Source organism: Pangasianodon hypophthalmus, chromosome 2, assembly GCF_027358585.1.
Source record: "Pangasianodon hypophthalmus isolate fPanHyp1 chromosome 2, fPanHyp1.pri, whole genome shotgun sequence".
In the NCBI taxonomy this organism is placed as follows: Eukaryota; Metazoa; Chordata; class Actinopteri; order Siluriformes; family Pangasiidae; genus Pangasianodon; species Pangasianodon hypophthalmus.
Window position 1 is genome coordinate 23,162,778 of NC_069711.1, and position 24,230 is coordinate 23,187,007.

At 36.8% G+C, this 24,230-nt stretch overlaps 2 protein-coding genes across 3 annotated transcripts; both read right to left on the reverse strand.

The window, feature by feature from the left end:
• Nucleotides 1-1,000: 1,000 nt before the first annotated feature.
• Nucleotides 1,001-14,547, reverse strand: pomgnt1 (protein O-linked mannose N-acetylglucosaminyltransferase 1 (beta 1,2-)). 2 transcript variants are annotated; one of them, XM_026933621.3, is made up of 22 exons: nucleotides 14,392-14,547; nucleotides 13,214-13,367; nucleotides 12,985-13,087; nucleotides 11,461-11,576; nucleotides 11,060-11,125; nucleotides 10,328-10,441; nucleotides 10,114-10,231; nucleotides 9,460-9,558; nucleotides 9,075-9,202; nucleotides 8,760-8,830; nucleotides 8,603-8,678; nucleotides 7,655-7,738; nucleotides 7,525-7,566; nucleotides 7,371-7,429; nucleotides 7,074-7,146; nucleotides 5,683-5,811; nucleotides 5,419-5,544; nucleotides 5,136-5,200; nucleotides 4,062-4,106; nucleotides 3,691-3,826; nucleotides 3,068-3,177; nucleotides 1,001-2,977 (listed from the first exon to the last, which is right to left on the reverse strand). In XM_026933621.3, the coding sequence occupies exons 2-22, from the start codon at nucleotides 13,331-13,333 to the stop codon at nucleotides 2,896-2,898; spliced, it is 1,962 nt and encodes a 653-aa protein (XP_026789422.3). In that variant the 5' UTR covers nucleotides 13,334-13,367; nucleotides 14,392-14,547; the 3' UTR covers nucleotides 1,001-2,895. The 2 variants fall into 2 exon arrangements, with proteins under 2 accessions (XP_026789422.3, XP_026789423.3); XM_026933622.3 differs by having other exon boundaries at nucleotides 13,214-13,364; nucleotides 14,392-14,542.
• A 1,423-nt stretch (nucleotides 14,548-15,970) lies between these two features.
• On the reverse strand, nucleotides 15,971-23,961 carry prpf38a (pre-mRNA processing factor 38A). Its single transcript, XM_053228889.1, has 10 exons — nucleotides 23,703-23,961; nucleotides 21,995-22,154; nucleotides 20,674-20,795; nucleotides 18,939-19,024; nucleotides 18,727-18,840; nucleotides 17,946-18,052; nucleotides 17,644-17,670; nucleotides 16,966-17,069; nucleotides 16,584-16,632; nucleotides 15,971-16,455 (listed from the first exon to the last, which is right to left on the reverse strand). The coding sequence occupies exons 1-10, from the start codon at nucleotides 23,830-23,832 to the stop codon at nucleotides 16,419-16,421; spliced, it is 936 nt and encodes a 311-aa protein (XP_053084864.1). The 5' UTR covers nucleotides 23,833-23,961; the 3' UTR covers nucleotides 15,971-16,418.
• Nucleotides 23,962-24,230: the final 269 nt, after the last annotated feature.

The window sequence follows — 24,230 nt, forward strand, 5'->3', positions numbered from 1 at the left end:
CCTTACCTACTATGTTGAAGCAGCTTATTTCAATATATGTCTGTTTACTCTAAAGGTTTTATTTGAGTAAATATCAGCATGGCTTAGTAAATTGTTAGATTAGTAAAAACAATCTAATCTCCTGCAAATCAGGACAAATAAAAAATGCTTAGTATAAAAAGGCAAATAAAAAAAACATATTGTAAAACATACTGTAAATCCCTAAAGAACAAATAAAAAAGCTTAGTTTAACAGGGCAAATAAAAAACAAATTGTAAAACGTACTGTAAAATCCTAAAGTATAAATAAAAAAAGCTTACTGTAAAAAGGGCATATTGAAAAACCAAGTACTGTAAACCCTATCGTCAAGGGCAAATATAAAAATCTTACTGTAAAAGGGCAAGTTAAAGAAATACTGTAAAGGGACAAATTAAAGCTTACTGTAAAATGGCAAATTAAAAAGCTTAACGTAAAAAAGCAAAATAAAAAAAAACTTACTGTAAAAGGGTAAATAAAAACATACTTTATAGGAGCAAATAAAAAAAAATTACTGTAAAAGGGAAAATTATAAAACTTATTTTATGGGGAAAATAAACAACTTGCAGTAAAAGAGAGAAATTTTTAAAAAACGATGGAAAAGTGCAAATTTAAAACTTTTGTAAAGGGCAAATAAAAACATACTGTAAAAGGGTAAATTAAAAAAAAAATTACTGTATGGGGCCAGTGTTGGACACAGCTGTAAGCATAATGGGATCTTTTCTCTTAACCACAATGTTGAAGCAGCTAATTTCAATAGATGTCTATTTACTCTGGATGTTTCATTTGAGTAAATATCAGCATGACTAGGTAAATTATTACATTAGTAAAAACTGCAAACCATCCCTCAAGATCTAAATATATACAAAAACTTTCTTAATATGAAGGATTTACGACAATATACCTGGTAAAAATATATATATTATAAAAGCTGACAAAGCAAAGTGTCCTTAACTGAAAAAAATAGTAAGGCATAATACAAAGCAAAAGTTTATAAACGTTTCATTTTATTAAAAAAAAAAAGTCAACAGCAAAATACAAAACAAAATTTAGAACTATAGAAAACTCAACAGGGAAATGTTTAAAGGACTTGAGGACTAGTGGTTTCTTCAAATGAATTTCCAATAAGTCAGTTTGAAATGGGGAAACCAAACCTATTGCACATTTTTTACAAACTATAAATTCAATACTTCCAGTTGTACCGTTATGATTTATAATTAAACAAATTCAGTCCTGAAATGATTTGAAAACATTGTACGACATGTCATTTACATTAATATAATAAAATAAATGTCACAATACAGATAAATCTATGAAAGAATTGAGACTGAAATGATAAAACAATGTTATAAGTGTAAAGTGTTTTACAGACCTATGGCTGAACTCATCAAAACCATCACACAACCTCAAGTGACCTCTGACTAATACAAGCAGGTTCGATTCAAGATCAGGTAGAGGTGTTGTTTTCTAGCAAACGAAACATACATGAACTTCTTGCAGTCTGTAAAAACGCCTATGGCTGCATCATCAATACAAAGACCTGCCAATACTCCAGTCTGCTAGAAGGAGGCATCTTGATGCTGCCTTGAACTAGAAAACTCCACCTCAGGCAATGATGTGTACCAGACATTCTCTCCACCAATAATCAACCTCTGGTGATTAATAAATAAAAACACACAACCACCTCTCATCTGAAATGCGTGATCAAAAATATGATCTTTTTTTGTTGCAAAAATATATGCCTATAAAACTTTTTATTCAAAACACTGCTAGAACTAAGTATAATGATTTCACTGACCAAAACAGAAAAGTCATAACTTATAACATATTTCAGGGCAGTGTTCATAGGGCTACATAACACCTCCATAGGTGCTTCATGACAACTGATACAACCCTACATAAATATTTACTTCAACAGGCATCAGCTATCATAAAGACTGCTGTTGTCTTAATGACACTTGACATTAGAATGTTGTCATGACAACTGACTTTGTAGCCCAGTGTACTTCTGATATGTTATAGTGAAATAATGGCAATGATGTGACATAGCTTGAATCTCATAATTCAGCTTATAAGAGTTTTATGAATGCCTATGGCAATATCATTGCACTTATGTCAGAATTATGTGCATTTTCTTTGATATTTGATTTGTGACAATTACTGTTTTGAGATTGTGACAAACAAAAAGTACACTACGCTATAAAGTCATTAGGCTGGATTGTGTCATAACACTGTCACCTGACTGAAGGATGTCAACTTCACATCAAGATTGAAAAAAATTAGCCTTTACGATAGCTGATCCCCATTAGCATTTATGAATATTTATGTACACTTAGGTCAGTTATCATGAAGGACTCATGTAGGCTACACGTAGCCCTATAAAAACCACCCTTAAGTGTTGCCGACAACCTTAACTAGCTTGATACTGGCAAAATAAATAGACTTAAGTTAAAATGTATATACAGTACAACCAAAAGCATTCAGTAGTGTTTAAAAATCAGATTAATTTCTTCCCTTCTTGTCCACTTTTCCTGTTCATAACTATTCTAAGAAGTAACACAGCCCTTTTTACCAATCACTTCACCAAATGACATGCTTCTTTCAGAAAGAACGCTGCCATTTTCTCCCATCGCTGACAGAACACACATATTTCCCATTAGACTGGAAGAGCTACTCTACTCACCAGTTGCATTTTCCTCACTCACATAACGTAAGAGCTTCTAGTCGACACAGGCAGCACGTATCAGAGGATTCTCCAGTAGAGAAGCTGTAGCAGCTGTAGCAGCTTACGCTGTGGCCTAAAGGCAGAAGGTTCTCTCAGCACAGGCCTAGTGCAAGTGGGACCCTTTGTTTAATGAGACCTGTTCAACTGCAGCTGCTCTAGAGCTGTTCCACAGGGGCTGCCTCATCTTTAGGTGGCGGCTCCAAGTGAATAGGGGTAATATGGGCAGGCTTCCGAGTGCTGTAAGCGATATGTTATGTTTGTAAGATCTACCAACACAGCTACAGAGACACACAGAGCTGCAAAAGAGGTATGGGATGTATGACTTACGAGTAAGGCGAGATTGGAACAGCTACAACAAGGACGTGGTTTTTCTTTCTGAAGAGCCTCCAGAGCCCTCTGTGATAGCCTCGCACGTCTAGGTCCCACACATGAAGGCACTACAGACGGAGAACATAAACCTCAATCTCCATTCCTTTGTTTGTACTGGTAACATCTCTGAGCAACAACCAGAGGTCAGTATGCATGATGCAATGTCATGATTTTGTTTGATCAGTTCTATCTTTTAAAAATATACATTAAAAATATATTAAAGGGGAAATATTTAAGGGGAAAAGCATGAAACATTTACAAAACAGAATACTAATACAAAGTACTGCAAGATTATAGACAGCAATAAAGACACCTCATTTTGGGGGAAAAAAAAAACACTACAAAATGACAAATTACAATGACAGAATAAAAAATTCACAGTCCATATCAATTTCGTGCTCAATTTCAATCAAGTGTCCTGATAAGCTTCTATTTTACACTCGCACAGCAGTCCATACAGAAGATTTTTCAATATAAATCTTTTATAGTGCTATTAAAACAAAGTTCACTACTAAAAGTAATGTTTTTTATGTGCCACATCAGCTGATCTTTTACACTTCGTTAATAAACGTCAGTTGTACCTTGGCCAGTTCAGTCCAGGTGCTCGTGTCCGTCTCCTGCTCCATTTTGATGAACATGAGGTAGGTCTTTCCTTCAGTGTCTGGGATGAATGAGTCTTCACATGGGTTCTTGTTGTGATCCAGAACTTCTGCCTCACTGCAATTAAACAACACTGATATGACATCTCTGTGTTTCTCTTTAATAGGTCATATAGCGTATGCATTGAATATAAGATAATAACAACACATTGTAATTAAAAAAAAAAAAAAATAAAATAATAAAAAAAAAAAGTAAAAAATGACATCTTCCAAAATAAAATATTTAACACAGAAAAAAAATGCTGGCCTAAGGTTGTTTATTCTGATAACCAAATAAGACAAACTGGATTTACCGTAACAGATTCTGGATCTCTACTTCATAGGCATCTTTCTTCAGGCTATTAACACAAACACAGAACAATACGAGTAAATAACAAAATTAAAAAACAAAACAAAAAAAAGTTTGTCTTTATTTAACTGTACAGTTGGCATCATAAGTTTACTTACGCCTTGCAGAATGTGCAAAATGTTAATAATTTAAAAAAAAGGAGGGATCATAAAAATTGCATTTTGTTTTTTATTTAGTACTAAATAAGCTATTTCACATAACAGATGTTTACATGTAGTCCACAAGACACAGTAATAACTGAATTTATACAAATGAACCAGTTCAATTTACAGAACCAGTTCGTTTACATACGCTCGATTCTTTATACTGTGTGTTATCATTTTATTTAAAGATCTTATTTTTCTTCAGCCCTTCAGAAGCTAGCCCTAACTAACTAGCCCTTCAGAAGCTACTTAAGATATTTACTTGTTTCCCAGAAGACAAAATAATAACAATTTACACCGATTATCCTGTTCAAAAGTTTACATCCCCTTGGCTCTTAATATATCGTGCTGCCTTCTTGAGCATCAGTGTATGTTTGCGCCTTTTGTAATTGTTGTGTACGAGTCCGTTAGTTGTCCTCAGTGTGAAAAGATGCACTGTTGGAAAGGGCCAAATATGCAGAAGATGCTGGGAAAGCACAGAATGTGCAGGATGTGGAGGATTTTTCTGAAGAACAGTGGGTAGTTTAACTGCTCAGGGCAAACAAGAGACTCATGAACAACTATCACAAAACATAAAAACAGTCGTTGATCATCCAGGTAACAACACACAGTAAGAATCAAGCGCATGTAAACTTTTGAACTGGTTCATTTGTGCTAATTCATTTATTATTTTATCTTGTGGATTATATGTAAACATCTGCTATGTGAAATAGCTTATTCAGGGCAGAACTAAATAAAAAAAAAAAAAAAAAAAAAGAAATTTTTATGATCCCTCTTATTTTTTTAAAATTGTTAACATTTTGCAGATTCTGCAAGGCGTAAGTAAACTTATGACCGCAGCTGTAAGAAAGTTGACAGCTGAATCTCATACATACCCATCAACATTTTTCAGCTGAACATTTGGGACAGTGTTAAACTTATGCTTCTTAAAGTATACTTCCTGCACAGAAAAAGAATGATAAAATATGCATAATTACACATTTTTAGGCTTTAGCTGAATTTGTAGTCTTCAAAAAAAAAAAAAAAACTTAAACAATCTGAGTAGTATAGATTAACAATATCTATTATCAAAATAATAGTTAGTTGCAGTTCTAATTTTAAGTGCAGGCTCTGTAGATGATCATTAAATTTCTAGCAATTGGCAAAATCATTACTCACATGGAAGTAACCGTTCATGTTGAGGCCAACGATGCCAAAGTGATAGGAGCGGGAGACATCGGGAATTATGCACTCTCTCCCTTTTCTCTGCTCTGGCATGCGCATCCACATATCCCAGTCCCACAACTGCCAAAGAGGAATCATGCATGAACATGGACAGTGTGTGAAATGAGCGTGTCTCTTAGCAGGTGTATTGGGTAGCAGGATTGATTCACTTCTATGCCTAAAACAAATCAAATTATGTTCTAAATATAGCATTCAGACCTTCTCAGGAGTGGGCCACTTGGGTTCTAGTTCATCCTTGTAGAGGCTCTTTTTGAGCACCCAGCCGAGGCCGGGCATACTCTCCACCCTGTAAAGCAGTGACGGGTCTTCTGCTGTGTGCTCATAGCCCTAAAAACAAAGAGATAAAACACATTGCTTTAGCATGGTACAAAAAACATTGTATTTTGGTAACAATTGTACAAATTCTAATCTTGACCATGCGTTGTACAGTAATAGCTCTCTTCAGCTGGACAGTGGGGTATGGCATGGACCAGTGATAAATACCTAATCCCACATTTTGCTGTTCTTTCAAATGCCAAGAGAACCAAACGGTAACCAAGTGTCTGTCCTGAATTCGGTTATCCTTCTTACTAAGGTACCAAAAGCACTGAATATGAAGAATTGTGTACCACCACCCTTAAAAGTGCTGCTAAAGGTAATCCTGATGAGAACAGTGTATCTCTTCTTGTACTGTTAGCTCTTTCTGCTGATCATTCTATACTACTTGACAGACTTGAGAAAGGGGGTTGGACTATTAGAGAATGTCCTTAAATGGTTTTATTCTTACTCATTGTGTAGGAAATTTGTTGTAACACTGTGATCATGTTTCGCAACATTCTGTGTGGCTGTCCACAGGGATCCTTACTCAGTCCTCTTCTTTGCTGGCACGGAGTGAAATCATTAACAGATATGGTGTTCAGGATGCAGCAACCAGAATTGCAGAAAGTAAATGCAAAAAAGTACAATTTACACCTAGTGACATTATACTGACTCCCAGTCTCTTTTAGTATAGATTTTAAAGTACTGTTACTAGTTTTTACAGCACTATCATATATTGTGGATTGTCTGTCTCTACATGTTACAAATTGTTCACTAAGCTATAGTACTGCAGGCATTGCTCAGTGAACGCAAAATCAACAAAAAAAATGTGACAAAGAAGCCTTCCGTTTTTATGTCCTTAAAAAACTGAATTATTTACCAACCGAGATCAGACACGAAACTACAATGCATTACTTTAAAAGTCAGCTAAAGACACATTTTATACTTTAAAGTTTATATATAAAATTTTATATTTTGTATACGCTCTATTTTTTTTCTTTCTCCATTTTCATGCTTCATTCCGTTTGTATTTCCTCTTATTCTCATTTTCTCCCATAGTGACCGATCAAGTGTAAAGAACACAGAAAATCCTTGATGTCTTTATTAAATAAATCTAAATATAGAGCATTTGTGGTATTCATCCACTCACATCATATGAGACAGGAAAGAAGCTCAGGGTACAAACTGTTCTCAATTTAGATTAATACTGCCCTGTACCACACTGTCCAGTAAAAAGTGCTGTTATTGCACTTGCTCTTGTACACAATATATTATATTACTGTAAAACTCACCTGATCATTCCAGGCTGATATGCAATAAATGCTCTCATCTTCATTAAGCAAATGAATGGTCTGACTGAGAAAACTAAAGAAAAATTGATTGAGTTATAAACAGTTGCCACTTAAAACAACTATACAATAAATATGCTATCAACTGACAAGGCACAGTTTTGCTGTTTAGGTGTTTATGGTTTCTTAAATACTTAAACAAATTCCTATGTCCAATCATGGATGTAACTCTTTCTGATGGAGCTTGCTGCCCTCTACTGAGCATGACCGTGTGCTGCAAACATTATTATGCTTACATACCTATAGAAATCAATGGAAATATCCAGATCTTCCTCCAGGACAATGGCAAAGTTTGCATCCTAAAAATCAACATGAATTTGTCAAAGCCGTAAACATGCAAACTGCTGTAATAGATTTCACGGATTTAAATCCTACTGGATAGAATGATCCTCACCGGATGGAGATTGAAAGTTGCAGTCAAACTGGCTTTGTAGTGCTATGACAAAAGTCAATTGTGAATAAATTATTGCTCCGTAATAACTCTGTTATTGTATCAGGATATGAAACAGTACAGGCCTAATCACCTGGGACACGCGGGCATTTTTAATGCTAATGGGTGTGTGCTGAACTCCTTTAAGCCCAAACAACTCCACCACATCCATAGGCTCCTATATGATAAAGAATTAGAGAAAATCAAAGTTTGTGAAACCTTTATAAAAACATACAGTTTTTATTAAACCTTGAATCAGAGATCAGGAACAACAAAGTACAATAAACTTTTTTTAAACTGTATTTAAGTAGCTGTACTTTCCTCTACTTTAAGCCTTTCTTTCATCTAATGCATTTCAGAAGAAAAACTTTCTACTCACTACATTTTCAAATACTACATCACAACATGTCTCTATAATCATATATTTGTTAAGATCTGACAGTTTCAAGGAGGTGATCTAAATTCCTAACAAACCTAAATTTTAACAGAAGTGAAAACAAGAATGAAACCTATCACAGAGATCTACCTGCTGTATACACTTTGCATTATTTTAATGCAGTTTGTATTCTAACAGCTAGACGCTGGCATTCAGCTAGTATGCATCATCAGAATTATTCTCATATTAGCTAACATTTGAGCGATTATGAATAAAGCTGTTGTCAGTTAGTCTTAGCTAATGTTACCAGCAGTAACTAAAAATCATTGAATGATGTGAGGCAGACATTGTCTTTTGTGACTCTTTCTTCATCTTTTGCTTTAATACTTTAAGCAAATATAAGAACTTAATGGTTAATGGTTAGCACTCTGGACTTTGAATCCAGCGATCCATGTTCAAATCTCAGTGGGACCTTGTCCTTTTCTCTCTCTAATTTCCCCTTGTGATCAATAAAGCATCATCTTATCTTTCCTGCTTTAATTTGACAAAAGAATTTGAAGCGGCACTTTCACTCGAGTACTTTTACTTAGTCTGACCTCAATTAATTTAAGAGTGAGAGGATCAAGTGAGGAAAGACAAACGTAGAGAAGACAAAAGAAAGCGTACCTCATAATAACCATCAATAAAAACAGTGATCATTTGTGGGTTCACGCCGTGGGAGGACAGGAGGGAGCGCAGCATTCTGCAGACACAACCGGTGTTGCTTATTTATCAGACATGCTGCACCTTGTATTAGGAAAACAGGACTGTACTCACTACTAACCTGTAGAGATAGTTTGGTCTGTTCCCTGCGATGACAGCAACTGGGACGTTGTAGACATTATTGTTGGGAAGCTAAACAAGAAAAACAAGAACTTAAACTCATCACATTTTGTTGTGCATACACATTAAATCAACACAGAATACATTATATATTAACTCTCCAAACAAAGTAAAATGTGAATTGGAATGTATCAGTTATATGTGTGTGGTGGCCTGGGAAAACCATTCACATGGTGAAATCAGGACAGACTATACAGAAGAAAATTAAAATTCCTATAATCTAAAATAGACCCTGAACAATTCAATACGTTCTTACTGGTTCTGGGTTGAACTCTATTGGCGCTGGATCCTTACAACTGCAGATGCTGCCATAACCCTCCACTTTACTGCAGAAGAGTTTCCTCCTTCGGTTCAGCTCTGTGTCTGCCCAGTGGCACTCTGCCTCTAATATAATGACACACAGATGTGCTGTTCAACTACTGGGATAAACGTCGAGGGCTGACTGTCATGGTGTTCACTCTCTTCACAACATGCAGCTCAAAGACAGCTGAGACTTAAAATAACCTGTCCAGTGGCTGAACCTTTAAACTTGGTCATGATATTCAGGTAGTGTACATTACCAAACCCTAATAAAAGCAGTGCTAATGATCAGGACTGAAAGACAATAAACACAGAATCAAACAAATAAGGCAGGTCTGTACCTTCAGCCGCCGTGAGCTGAACCTCGGTCTTCAGCAGCACAGGATCTCCCCAGGTGGAGAGAGCAGGTGATTTTGAGTGCTTCTCCCCATACACCTGACCTAAGAACACAGTTTCAGCATGTTGTGACTCCATATGCTTCATTCAAATGAGAGATTGTGTAATGCTCCTAATACACTGTTTTAACTGTTGGTGTGATTTTGACTCGATCGGCATGGGCCTCTTCACAGTAATGCTGCATACAAAATAGCCATAGGTTCTAATGTAGCAGCCCTGACAAAAAGCCACCAAGTCACTGGCCAATGTTTGGGGTATGAGATGAGTTCTGTCCTCATGTCGAATTTTTAAAAAGATATTATTCAAATCTGGCTATCTTCTTTATCTTCTAACAGATGAAAATGTATGGGTTTTCTAGCAAACAGCCTTTGATAAATTGATATATGGTCAGGAAAATTTACTAAAATTTCTTAAAGGCCTCAGTGTCAACTTCACACACAACCCTTTTTTTTCCAAAAGCTAATGACATAAGTCTTTGGTAATACATTCAAGACACTTGGACCCTACCATAGACATAATTAATATATGAAGTAAATAAAGCAATTATAAAACCCACAGCACTGTGTTGTGTTTGTATGTTACAAATGGTGCATCCCTACCTCCTTTTTTCACAACCAGAGTCCACATGTCTCTCCAGCTAAGAGTAGCAGCCACCTGACTGCCCAGTCCCTTCAACAAGTTCTTAGCAGCATCTTTCAAATGGAAGGTTCCCTCATCCTGAGTACAGCACACAGGACACATCAATCAGCTATTATCACACTACCAGACATACTATATATCCAAGAGGAAAAAAAATGAATGTTTGAGGTTGACCTTGATGGTGAAGATTAGGACTCTGCCACGAGTGACCATGTTGAGAAAGAGGATCATAGCTTCATCCTCATGGGGAGAGTAGGTGTCAAATACTCGCTTAGCCATTACATGACCCTGTGCAGGGAAGACAAGACATTACAGGATAACTTCATAACATCACCTTACATGATTTCGGTCATATATAGTAACTGTATATTCAGGACACATAGGAATCACTATATAGTAACTGTAAAGATGTACCAATTCAAAACTGAGTACTGATTGGGGTCAATACAGTACAAACATGTATGTTTGTATTGTCATGCTTTAGACTAGTTTTAATTATTTACCCAAAATAATCTTCTCTTGTCACTAATATTTAGCTAATATTTTATATTCATTAATTCCTTCAATCTTCAACTATTCTTGTTCATAGGCTATGTCTCAAATGGCTTCTTCAATTGTGTCACTGTACATACTCACTACACAGGGTCTAACATGCTACTTCCATTGAATATCAGTTATAGGACACACATTTTGAGAGATTAGGAAAGAGATGCATAATTCAAAAAATATGTGAACATAAAATTACAAATATTTATTTGGCTATATTTGTACATCAAGCATTAAGAGTCATTTAAGCCTTGGAAATATAATAATATAATAGGCTTAACAGAAGTTCGCATTGTAATGTAAAATAAGCTATTGGACTGCTTTTCTGCCAGGTTAAAGAAAATCTTCAGCTCTACTTACAGTAGCCTGATTGAGCACTATAACATGTATGCCTCTTCCCTGCTCCCGCATCTCGTCCTCCAATACCTGAAGAAAGCAGCCCAAAATAAAAAGATTATTCTCATAAATGCCTTACTGAAACATATTAGTTCAAAAAGTACATTTGGTCACAGTAACATTTCATCAAGCCCAAATATTGCTAATAGATTATCGGAAGTCAAATGGACGTGTCTGGGAGAAAGTACTGATCCAGTTAAACTACCGTCACAAACTGTGGGCTCTTGTAGAGGTAACAGAAATTTGGGTAATAGCATGTGAATTGAATCTTAGCTGACAAGCAAAAAAACAAATTCAGGATGAAAAGAACTATCAGGAAACAAGACAAAAAGAGTAGAAAGGGCTCAACGGGAAGAATTACTCACTGTGGTGCCGTCCACTGCCACATACACCTTTGAGCGACTGGAGTACACCTCGATGTCCAACACTTTGCGTCCGCTGGCCGGTCTTCGAGGCGTTTCCATGTTGGCCAAGGCATCATCTGGGTAATAAATCATAAGTTCAGCATAAAATGAAAGACAGAATAAGAAATAAACTAACTCTGACTGTATAAGAAAGATGATTGGGACAGTTTACGTGTCACGTGAAGCAGACAAAAATACTGAAATCTACAGTGTTGACAACTCAATACCTTATCTGACTAATTTTACCTGATCTGATTAAACAACAGAATGACCCTCAAGATAGCCAAGAAAATTTAACCACGGGGACAGTGGAAAGAGGGTTTTATAAGTGGGATTGGAACACAGCCCAGGAAATAATGATCCATTAATGACAGACACACTAGAAGTACTGTACCATCACATTGGATTACTAACACCCTTAACTAAAAACTCCAAGCTTTTTCAACCTAATCTCTACCTGTTGCATCTGCAGCATGTGTGTGATTATCACAGGTAAGAAATTGGACACAGTTCCTGCTCTGAGAAAAGAACAGAAAACCTATTTACTCAGAACTCATTTTTAACAGCTGTCTAATGGGCGATGCTGAATTCTGCCGGGAAAACGTTTATGCAAAACATAAATCTTTCATATAGTTACTGGTATGTTATTAAGATGTAAATGTGTATAATTTATCCTTTCAGAAATAGGATTATGTTTTCAGAGGGAAGTGTGCATGCGTGTGCGTGTGTGTTTATGACGTAACAAGTTTTACTGTGTGTGTTTTAATAGTGCATGGATACCACAAAACAGTGAGGGAATTTCTTTAGTATGCTGGTGTTGTACAGTTCGATACATAAGAGGTGAACACATAGAAGCATGCTGTTATAAGAAAATAATCAATGATGCCCTGGTGTGAGTTGGACTGACACCAAGCAGACTTCTGCTACTACCCTAAAGATGATTATTTTCCTAGAATGGAATGTCACAAAGTTCTTTATTTGTCTTTTGCCAAAGATTATCATCATGGTTTTAACATCATGGTTTTAACCATTTACAGTTTTAATGTTTATAGTAATTTAATGTTGTATAACATCCAAAAGACATGTTAGTTCCTGCTCTCACTTACATTACAGCAGCGATACACAGTCGTTCCCTCACCAGCCCCTATCTCTGTCTCCTCTGTCACAGCTGATGTTATACAAAAATTAATCAACACACTCTGACCAATCGGAATCGACTTTAACAGTGGTGTGGTATAAAACTAGATAGTAAAAGCTCTGAGATTTCTCATGTCTCATCCTAAGACCTTTCTTTTTCTAAACACATATGTTAAAGTTTATTGTGTTTAACAACTGCACAGTGACTTTTCCCTTTTTATCTCGATACAAGCAAACGTGTCAAAATCATTGTCTGTGGTTACTGCATTTGGTACAGGAGTTACAACACCCTGGCGTATTCCTTTAAATGTCAAGTCTGACCCAAAAGTAGTCCACACTGAAGAGTACCGTAATCTGGAGCAGGATCTTCCTCGCTCGCTGCTCTCCTGGTTTCCAGAATAAGTTTGATGTTCACAATTACAGTAATGAACAAGAATAAGACTGCACCGCCCTGAGGACAAACACACAAAAAAAAATAAAATCACAAAAACTCACCCAAAGTCACATTGCAAAAGTGCAAAATGATGCATTCATGTTACTCATTATACACGTTCCTGATGGAAATAAAGGATGTTACCTGGCAAATTCGGCGGAGAGCGCGTTTGTTGGTGAGTTTGTATTTCCAGGTAAGGTAGAGGCTGCGCTGCTGTCGGGGGATGAAGGGTTTGGCTCTGGGGTTCGGGGTCCAGGAGTCCATTATCCCTGTAACTCACTGCCCACTGCTGCTGCTACTGAGGGCAAAAAGGGCACCAGAGAAACTATTATTTATGTACATATTAATTCATTCTTGCATGAATTAGTCATCCTGCTTTAACACAGCCGATAATCAGAGATCTGAGAAGTTGAATCAAGTGGCGTTAAAGGTGAAATGCGAACCTCTGCAGTGCTACGAGCTTTTAAGTGTAAATGATATGTACAAAATAACAAGGCAAGGCATTATTGTTACCACCCCGAAGATTATTTTCCAATAACAGCAGGTAGTGTATTGTGTTTTATTCTTCTTATACCAGAGCAATTTCCCCAACAATTAAAATATTTATTTATTAAAGAATGCCAAGACTTCATCGATTTATAGTTACATTTAATGTTGTGGAATGTCTGTGCAAGAAGTTAGCTCCTGTTATCACTTATGTTATAGCAAGTGATGTTATAGCAAAGACAAAATAATACGGCTAGCTAGTAATCACTGTCCTGAAGACGTTCCTGTGACGGAAAAACATAAAGTTACAGCTTTATTTCTCATTGTTACAAAAAGCGATGACACTGGAGACTCCTTCCAAAAATGCTAAACAAGCATCTCCTCATGAAAAACCTCCCCATATCAATGATTACACACACTTTGAATCAGGCTTCTATATTTGAACGAGCGGATGAATACACAGCTGTGATTCGCCTTGTAGCCGGAACTAGATCTGCTGTTATAGAAACACCTTCTGACCAATCAGAATGAAGAATCCAACAGCGCTGCGTTATAAAGCCATAACTCGAGTTCCTAACGTTCCTGAACTGTTAGCGGTATTTCACTGAAGTTTGCTTGAAATATACAAACAGGCCCAAAATATATGATGCACAGTTATACAACAATATACAGTATAACACTGTACAGCACAAAAACAAAGACTTTCCCTCTATCTGTGTAGCTAACTGCTCTATAAGCAACAGTACAGATAACGTTAGCTAGATTTCTACCCTTAGCAAGGAAGGCAAAGCTAAGTAAACATTACTAAGTGTGCATGTTATAGTGAAAGCGCTTACCGTTCCTGCAGGTTATATGTCAGCCATGTTCAGACAGACTGTTTTATGTTACATTTCATACAGCTTGCCATGAGCAGCTGAACGCTGGCTGTACAAGAATGAAGACAGCAAGTGTTATTAAAGCCACAATGGCGGCCGCGTGTACTGTTTCCATAATAAAAGTCTAATGTCCCGCGGTTGGAGCTTTCAGTGTTTGTAATATATTTAACTTTTTGGATGTAAAATGACAAAAAAATTGAATTACATACCTTTATATTACCCCCCTACCTCATATGTCAAATTCTTTTCTTTCTTTGCAGTCCTGTAACAATACTAAATCAATAAGAGCTCAGTTTCAGAGTGGAATCATGACATTGCCTTTATTATTAGCTATTATACTGGAAAAAAGTGATACTTCAGCATACTCATAAAATCTACCCAGATAAAAACCTGTATATGTACCTTTTGTAGTCATTACCTATTGTTATTAGTTTATTTTGGCTCATTCCAGCATCATTTCCCTCCCTGCTTAAAAAATTCCGCTTAGTCTAACCAGCTGCTGAAACACAGGCCGAGCTGATGCTGCTAATGATACTAATGATGCTACTACTGTGATGTTGCATCATAGAAAAATTATTTTTAAGAAAATAACACAACAGTGAGGCAGTTAGAAAATCTCAAATCTTTATTGATACAATTTGTGGAAGTATTCATCATAATTTCATCTTCAGTAAGCCCTTGTCAGGGTTAGAGTTGGTCTGAAGTCCATTCTGGGAACACATGCTGCACGAGGCAGGAATACACCCTGTATGGGACGCCAGTCTATCACTGGACACCATACACATTAACATTCAACAAATCCAATTACTGGCATGTTTTTGGGAGTGGAGAGGAAACCAGAGAACCCAGAGGAAACCCACACAAAAAGGGAGTGCATTTAAATGCCACACAATCACCCCAGCTCAAGATCGAACTGGGGACGAAACATATTTTTCTTTTAGAGAATCACCAAGTCAAGCTTACACTTGCATGGATAAATCCTACACTGATGAATGTAAATTCTGAGGGCATGAGGGTATCTTCTGGCATTTAAAAAAAAATTCAACCCTCAATTCAAACATATGTATTGTATCTTCCCCAGAGTATAAATGTTGCATGTATTACTCTTATTTTTGTATTTTCCATTTCATATCAGTTGTATTTGCCTCTAGAAAAATTTCTGATGTTTCTTTTGGCTTAGAAGCATTTACCTTGAAGATTCAGTGAGCAGAATGACTGCTGTGCACAGACAGGGGTTTAAAACCTCAGTTTCTAAAAAGCCTCTAGGCCTGTAGCTGTTATATAATAATAAAAAAAAGTAACATTGGAAAAAGTGAGATTTTAAAATATTGCCATACATTGGCTCTTGGCTAGCTCCTTCATCACAGGCTTCCGTTTACAGTCTCTGGCCCGGAAATGAGCTCCACACCCAGCCAGAACAGAGCTGCTTGTCCTGAAATGGCAACTTAATTATTAAAGCAAAAAAACAGTGATGATGTAGATGCATTTTGCTGGCATGGTTTGGGTCCATTTGTAGTCTCAAGATAGGAGACAGGGTCAGTTGTGGGGGCAGGCAAGAGTTTTTAATCTGTTCAATTCAATTGCAATTCATCTTGCAGGCAGCAGAGGGCATTATAAATTACAAGTGGTACTTAAAAAAAAAAAAACGATTTATTTGTAATTTTTTTAAAACACTGTTTTTGCTACTTTAATGTAATATGAAGTAACTGATGAACAACATGAACAATGGCTTATTTAAGCTGATTCATAACTGCCAGGTTATCAGATAAACCTGATAAACACTGGACTGCTAGAACAGAATAAAATTGTTTGAGGAGAATAAAAGTAAAAAGGAATCAAGTAAAAGGTCAGATAGCATCAAAAACATTTGTGGATTTAATGAGCGAATAAGAAAATTCACAACATGGATTTTTACATTACTGACAGAAGCAATAATAAAAGTGAATTTTATTAAAAAAACAAAACAAAACAAAAAACTCCTGTGACATTCATTTCCTCTTCGACTTGTGACTCTTCTTTGAGCGACTGCATACAAAAGAGAAAGCCATGACATATTAAACATATAAAGAAAAGCTTGCAATTTGAAAAACTGTGCCACACTAATGTATCTTACTGTGAATGAATATTGAGCTAATGTCTAATAGTGCTGTTACCTCTCTGGTGATTTAGAGTGACTGCGGTGCCTGTGGCTTCTGTGATGACCTGCGGCAACAAAAAAGCAAAAGTAGATGAATTCTCTTCAGGCAAAACTCTTAAATTACCTTTTTTTTTTTTTGTGTTAATGAAATTGAGTTTATGTAATAAGTGTTATTTACATGCCACTAAATACACAGTGCTCTCTAGAATAAGTAGCACTTTCATAAAAATGAGGAAAGATGGTGGTGTAAAATAAACATTATGCATTCAAATTTTCCATTCAATCACTAGAACAATCTACAGACAGATAGAACCTGTCTTCATTTTGAGACATTTACTAGGTATTATAAAGCTCTAAGAGAGGAGTCTCTGAGCAGACTGTAGTGAGATGTAGCTTACCTGGAGATCTGGAGCGGTGCCTCCTGTCTCTGGATCTGCTGCGGTGTCTGCGTGGACTCTTACTGCGGTGGCGATCGCGCTCTCGCTCCCGTCTGGGAGAAGGACTACAGGAGAAAGTAAACCTGTCAACATGCTCAACTCTCACTCTTGGTTCAGTGGATATTCTCGCCTGAATACTGTAGAATTGTGCCTAATCATAAAGATTCACTTATTCACAATATCCACATGCTGAACATCCTTTAAACACACTTAGTACTGTTGATCATTACTCTGTCTCTACTCTCTACACCTGTAGACCATATATTACCCATTAATGTCACATTTTACCAGTTTCCTGCACTCTGAAATGCATCACATTATGAAAGAAAAATGTATTATGATTTCTGTTTTGCACAAATCAAATATTCTTAGTCTTAAAAAAGTCTTGGTACCTTAAATGACAGCTGCATGCACTCTTAGCATACTGTGAAACAGCTTTCAAACAGCTTTTCCTAAGCTCCAAATCAACAAAACCTCTCTATAAAAAGTGTTAAGTTCATATAAAAATCATAGTCAATCAGGAGTGTTCAAACTTTTGACTGGTACTCCATGACTCGCTCACATCCTCACATGTGTTTATGAAGAATGGGGAAAAGTTGTATAAAAACAGAGACTGACAATGTTTCTGCAGATGCTTACCTTCGTCTCTTCGGTGATCTGCTTCGTCTGTAAATGTAAAAAGAAAAGGATAATTAGAAATCAGTCAGGCTGTTTAGAAACGTGATACACTCCATCAATACATATGTTAAGGTTCATCTCATTACGCTCAACTAGTCTAGTTGCGCAGAATGGAAATATTTAGCAGTACTTATAGAACATGCACACGCAGTTCTCACTGTGAAGAACACACATTTATCCAAGAACACTCATAAAACTTTAGCTTATCTTCCTGAATTTTATTCACTATATAGTTGATTTCATCTTATATGTCAATTACTGACCTTCTAGGCGAGCGGCTTCGTCTGTAGCGAGGAGATGGAGATCTGCGTGGTCTATCTAAATCTCTGTAACTCCGTCTGTGTGGCTCTGGCGCCTGCACTCGCTCCGGCTAAACACAATCAAAAGAGAGAAAGAAGTTACTTAAATATTTGGAAGCTATTTATACACCTTGTATTCACCAAAAGTCTCTTTAATTTTCATTTTAGAGTTTTAACACAGATCACTGTTAATGAATGAAGCATTCAATCAGACACGCGCAATTTTCAAGTCAGTGCATTTTTTTAATGTATGCACTGCAATTTGCTTTAAAACGTTCCTTTGTAATGAAAACTAAATATTTGAAAAAAATATTTGCAGAAAAAAAGAACGTTATTTTTACGTCACCAATTTCCAATAAATTTGTGCACTCTTTTTTTTAAATATATTCACTGCATTTTTTTAAACACTAAAACAAAAAAAAAAAACTAAATTAAAAAAACAAATAATCTTTTTTTTTTTTTAAATTAAAAAAAAAGAAACTATTGTTACACATTTAAAAAATCCAAGTAATTTGTTCATTTTTTTTACATGGATGAATATTTCTGATCCTTCATTTTCAAACACAAAATCTTTCACCATTTTTTAATGTGTCTGTAGCTATCAGTTTTTAGGCACTGTGACATCAATGGCTGTGCTTTAATTTTTATGGAACATCCAATTATCTGTGTTGTAAAACTACTGAACAAAAACCAGGCCTTCTTTAAGAAAAATCCATCATGAATTTATTAGCCATCAGATCACTACCTTCTCCTCCTCCTCCTCTTCTTCTTCTTCACTGGACTCCACCTCATCCAGGTCTTCTTCCAGGGCACTGATACGTGGATCGAGCAGCTCAGCCTCCTCTAGAACCTGCCTCTTCTACAAACACCACATCCATTAGCACAGACTCATGCTAGAGCACACATGCTTACCTTAATATGTAATTTTGTATTTCGATAAAAATTTAGACAACAAACCTGAAGCCTTGGGAGGATGATGTCACACACGCGCTCGGCATGAAGCAGCTCATCAATGAACTCGTCCACGTGCATCAGTTCAAACTCTGAGGAAACACAGGGTCAGAGACTCCTCCTCTATGTTTATATAGCAAAAAAAAAAAAAAACCTGTTTTTTTTTTTTACTACAGGGGTGGACAAATCACAGGCCCAGGTGCTAAGGACAATCGGATTATGTGTCTGTACAATTAGGTTTTTTTATTCATAGTTGCCCAGTGTATAAGTAGGCTCAGTAGACTTGCAGTCCTAGTTTTTTTTTTCCCTCCACCCCAGTAGGTACAGATAAACGTTATACGCTTCAGGCTGATGTGACACACCTTAATGCTGTAATCTCAGAGAATGTTACTTGCTCTGAATCCCACCAGCACTACACACATCACCCAAGGATCTGTTTTTTTTTCCTAGTCACATTAATTAGCATACACAGATCAGAATCAGAAACATAAGTATGTGGAAACGCTGACAAAACCATAAGTCTAAAGCTGCTACATAACTCTCTTACTAGCTTAACACAGCCACCTCACAGTTTAACACACCGAGTGACACCACAGCTCTTAGAGGAGATGCTGGTTGATGGAGCAAACACAATGTGCTAGCTTCGAACCTTTTTAAAAAGCCCTATTCGGTTTAGGTTAGTTTATCATGGGGACATCTGCGTTACATCTGCGTTACAAGTCTACTCGGCGATAAAACTCTCGCATGCGGAAAGCAATACAATGACCACAGGAGGAGTGAGTTTCTAGCCAGTTGTATTTTCTTTGAACCCAGATGTTTTCGTTACGTGGTCATATGATCCCGTTTCATTCCAGTTTTTCATTCACAACATGGCATCCAAGCGTTCGAAGAGGCACTGGAGTAGAGATGAGATGCTGGAAACATACCTGAGACGCCTTTTCTAAAGCATTCTTTATTCATTTCACGATTTGCCAAGTCTTTAATATCTGGGGGAGGGTCTCTGATATGCGTGCTATGAGAATAAATACAGCAAGTAGCAGCAGGCAAACATCTTTGTTTCAATACGAGGAGACATCTGCATAGAAAATCATTAACGTTTATCCGGATGAGACTAAAATTATCAGACGAGTGCTGAGGGTGGTTTGAACAGTAGGTGATTTGGCACATAACTTTCTCAGCGGAGACGGGAGAAAAACACTGACATGGCCAATCTGGAAGGAAATAAAACCACAGAGGAGCACCTGTAAAACATGAAATTTACTCTAGGGCCCCAAGTAGAAGTGGTAGCTCAGTGGTTAAGCTGTTGGACTCCTGATCGGAAGATTGAGAGTTCAAATCCCAGCACCACCAGGCTGCCACTGTGGGCCCTTGAGCAAGGCCCTTAGCCCTCAACTGCTCAGTTGTATAAATGAGATAATTGTAAGTCGCTCTGGATAATGGCGTCTGCCAAATGCCATAAATGTAAATGTAAATGTAAGTACATTTAATCCAGTCTGTACAGAGCTAAAGACTATGGCAAACTCGTATGCTATGGTCTGTATAGTCGTCTGTGTCTGCACTGATGCATGTAAGACACTAACTAGCGCTCCATTCTTTATTACATTCCATTAGTTACCACAAATTCAACCTAGTCACATGGGTTTCCAGGCAACCAAAACATGGAGCTTACACTTACCTGGTGGACTAGCTAATGGATTAGTGATTTGTGATTCGTCCACCCCTGGACTACGGTGTTGCTTACCTCCATTTCTGTTCTGGCTTTTAATCTTTCTGTAGTCATTGTACAACGGTTCCAGATACTTATAGCAGTCCACCGAGGTGCCCGTCAGGCGCATATACATGGCTCCAAGCAGGCGGACATATCTGGACAGAAAGCATGACAGTGTCCAAAACACTTAATGACATAATTTCTACAAAAAAAACTGACAGTAACCTTGTTTCTGTGTGATCGATTTCAGCTCTTGCATTCGGCTTCACAATACATCAGGGTTCCCAAATGTGGAGTCGCCTGATTCACTAATGGGGCGGAGAGAGAAACTCACAACCTCCTCTTTTCTTTCATTCATTAATTTTACAAATTCATGTTACAAAGATGGATTGTGTGTGCTATATATATTAAAACATTCAGACGAACCACTTTTAAATACATATTTTAGTAAATATTTTAGTCTTTTCACTATCCTGACACACTATACTTAAAATAAATAAATAAATAAATAAATTTCCCAGTCTATCTACCGCCACTGAATCAACTAGCGTTGTGTCTGAAATCGCATAGTTATCTAATACTCTGGACTGTTACTGAATACTAATACACACCTGTTTTAAATTAAAGTGTTTAAATTAAAAACAAACAAACAACAACAAAAAAACCTCTCCTGTAGCCCTCAGACCCACCAAAACTATGTTTTGTGTACCAGCTTTCTGGATTTTCTAAATTTGTAAATACGTGTGAGTGAAAGGTCAGAGTTCTCGATTTGAGACACAGCCCAGGAAATATTCATGATGCAGCACTAAGAGTTTTAAGAGAGACAGAGCTCATCAGTGTGTTTAACGTCACTGTGCATAAAATCAACAAACATTTTACAGTTTGACTTGGAAATGTGACGGACTGGGATGTTTTAGCTCTGATATGCCGTCTAGTAAATGCTGCTTTTAAATCTTACAGATGTGCATAAGCGTGATCAAGGCTTGGTGTTACAGAAAATTCAGATAAAATGTCCAATGTTTTGATTTATCTGCTCAGATGACAAGTCTACCACTGCTGTGGTGAATCAGTGGAACAGACATGTGCTTTAAATACAGTCATATCATATACATAACAGAAGATTAAAAGTTTACACCGTTTTGGATTTCTGTTAGAATATATGCGAGTTTGTAATTAGTATTTTTTTTTTTAAGGTTTGCTTGTCAACACGTCAATCATAATCCAGTAGGAATTAACACACAGTAATTCGGGATTATGTTCAGGTATCATGAAGCCCAATGCCAAAGCAAATCTCTACACAGAACCCAAACAGCAACGTCAGATCAACAGCACTAAATAAAACTGCTCTCCATACTTGAAATCTTCGTTCTTGATGAATTCTACAATGATGTCTTTTTCCGGCTGAATCTGGAGCATCTTCAGAGTGAGACATAAGAACGGCGTGGGTTTGATGTTGCCTCCGTACACACCGCCGATGTATTTCAGCTCCATCGCCTTGTCCACAACCAGCTCGGCTTTAGGCAGCGAAAGCGGTGACCATTTGGGAGAAGAATAAAAAGAGAAAAACACACAGAAAATTAAGTATTCACATAACTGTAGAGGTGAGTGCAAAAGTTTGCACACCCCCGCATAAGCCATTTAATGCAAGTTTTGTAGATGTTTTATAAAAAAGTAACACAAGTGGTTGAAACGTGTACACTAAGATATCATTAGTCTTACGTCCCTGGATGTATTTTGGAAGATGACTGATGATTTTTTACTTAACAAATGGGCTTGTAACAATAATGAGACAAATGATTATTGAATGTGACATAAATACAGACATTTATTCCATTTTTTGGTCATGCCCTTGCATCTATATTTCTTTCACATCTAACTGAAGGTTTTCACTATATTCTTTTCACCCTTTTTATCATTTAGTTCAACTCAGAAACAAAAACAAAAAAACAATCATTATTTTCTGCTTGCTGTCTACAGAAATGTGATGCTATTCCTCCAGCAGCAAGCGTCTTTTTGACATTATAAAAATACATTTGAATCAAAACAGATAATCTGATGTCTGCTCTCTCTGACTTCTGTTACGACCCTCAATTCCCAATGCCACAAAAAAACTAATATTTTAACAGATTTTTTTTTCCAATGATTGAAAAAAAAATAAATAAATCTATCAAATCATGAATGAGAATGATATTTCTTAATGTGGTGCAGACGTGGACTTTTTTTAATCCACTTCCCTCTAAGGATTTTTTCAAGTCTCCGATCATTTGTTTTGAATTTCTGTAAATCTCGGTCAGTTATTTTTCTTCGGTTGTCTTTGTGTCTAAATGAAGATAGCACTTGATAAGCTGATCTTATTTTATATTTATTTGCTTAGTTGACTGCAGTACAGATACTGTAATCTGTCTTCTCTGTGCATTGTCTGTGACCATGCAATTTATTTTTATTGTCCTTCTGCAACTCTATCTATCAATCACGATGTATATGTATTAAAATGATGAGAGAGTCTTGAGAATCTGATCACTAAACACTTTTTGGGTATTGTTTGTATCCTTTACTTCAGCTCAGCTAAATAAATAAATAAATAAATAATAATAAAGTTTTATTTTCTACTGAAGGTCTTGTGCCAGCTGCTCCCAGCAACCTGCATGAGAGAATTTTCATGCCTTAAATTAGACTTTACAGTCAAGTAAACTGGTTTAAATGGACAGTTTTGAGTCATTAAACACCTCAGTGAGGCAAATCGCAGTAAATGAACTGGAGCATGTGAATAAAGATGCAGCTTTACTGCAGACTTACACTGGACTAGTGTAATAAACTCTGCCTTATTACTCTTCATTTAAATTACAGAGAAACTCTCGGATTTAACTTAATAAATGATGAAAGCTATAACTTGAAATATTGTAGGTTTAATTCTAAAATACTCTAAATGTAAGCAGGCAGCACTGGATATTCTCCAGGATCAGGAAAAAGGCTGATAATAATATTCTTGTACTGTTCTGCTATCTAGCTAATGCTACAAGCCGGCTAACCCCATTAGCACCAGCTAAGCCTCTTTATCACACCTGTGAGCCCGAAACATTCTTCTTTCCAGTATTTAGACTCGTAGATTCGCGTCCGAATAATTTTCTCCACAAGATATTGCGGATTAGTTCCGTGTATGCTGTTCGCATCTTTAACTGTTCTGTTCGCCATGGCCTACACAACAACACAGCAACTGCACAACTCAAACGCGCTCATGCAGTCCGGCGGAAACCCAGTGAACGGCTGCGTCGCAAATACCGCAATATTGATCGCATAGTGCACTACTTAGGCTGTAGAATCCATTACATCACACCCTACGGAGTGCACACATATAAAAACAGGGCGTTGTTTGAGATTCAACCAATGGCTAAAAGCTTCCGGGTGCGAATGGCTGCGTTGCAAATAGCTACCTATTGAAGATTAAGTGCACTAGTTAGGATGTAGATTACGTTACTTCCCACCCTACGTGGTGCACAGGTATAGAAGAAAAAGTTGTTGATATTTGTTTAAAATTTCCTTAATAATTAAAAACTTCTGGGTGTTAATATTTTTTTTGTCGCAAACACCTC

Bases quoted from the DNA above. Each gene is read 5' to 3' on its own strand.
- pomgnt1 (XM_026933621.3), bottom strand. From the start codon at position 13,333: ATGGACTCCTGGACCCCGAACCCCAGAGCCAAACCCTTCATCCCCCGA. The intron at 9,203-9,459 runs GTACAGACCTGC...TCATTATATTAG, and splicing joins TCAGCTCACGGCGGCTGAAG to AGGCAGAGTGCCACTGGGCA. The intron at 5,201-5,418 runs GTGAGTAATGAT...TTTTCTGTGCAG, and splicing joins ACATGAACGGTTACTTCCAT to GAAGTATACTTTAAGAAGCA.
- prpf38a (XM_053228889.1), bottom strand. From the start codon at position 23,832: ATGGCGAACAGAACAGTTAAAGATGCGAACAGCATACACGGAACTAAT. The intron at 20,796-21,994 runs GTATGGAGAGCA...CTTTCTGTCCAG, and splicing joins ATCAAGAACGAAGATTTCAA to ATATGTCCGCCTGCTTGGAG. The intron at 16,633-16,965 runs GTAAGCTACATC...TTGTTGCCGCAG, and splicing joins GCACCGCTCCAGATCTCCAG to GTCATCACAGAAGCCACAGG.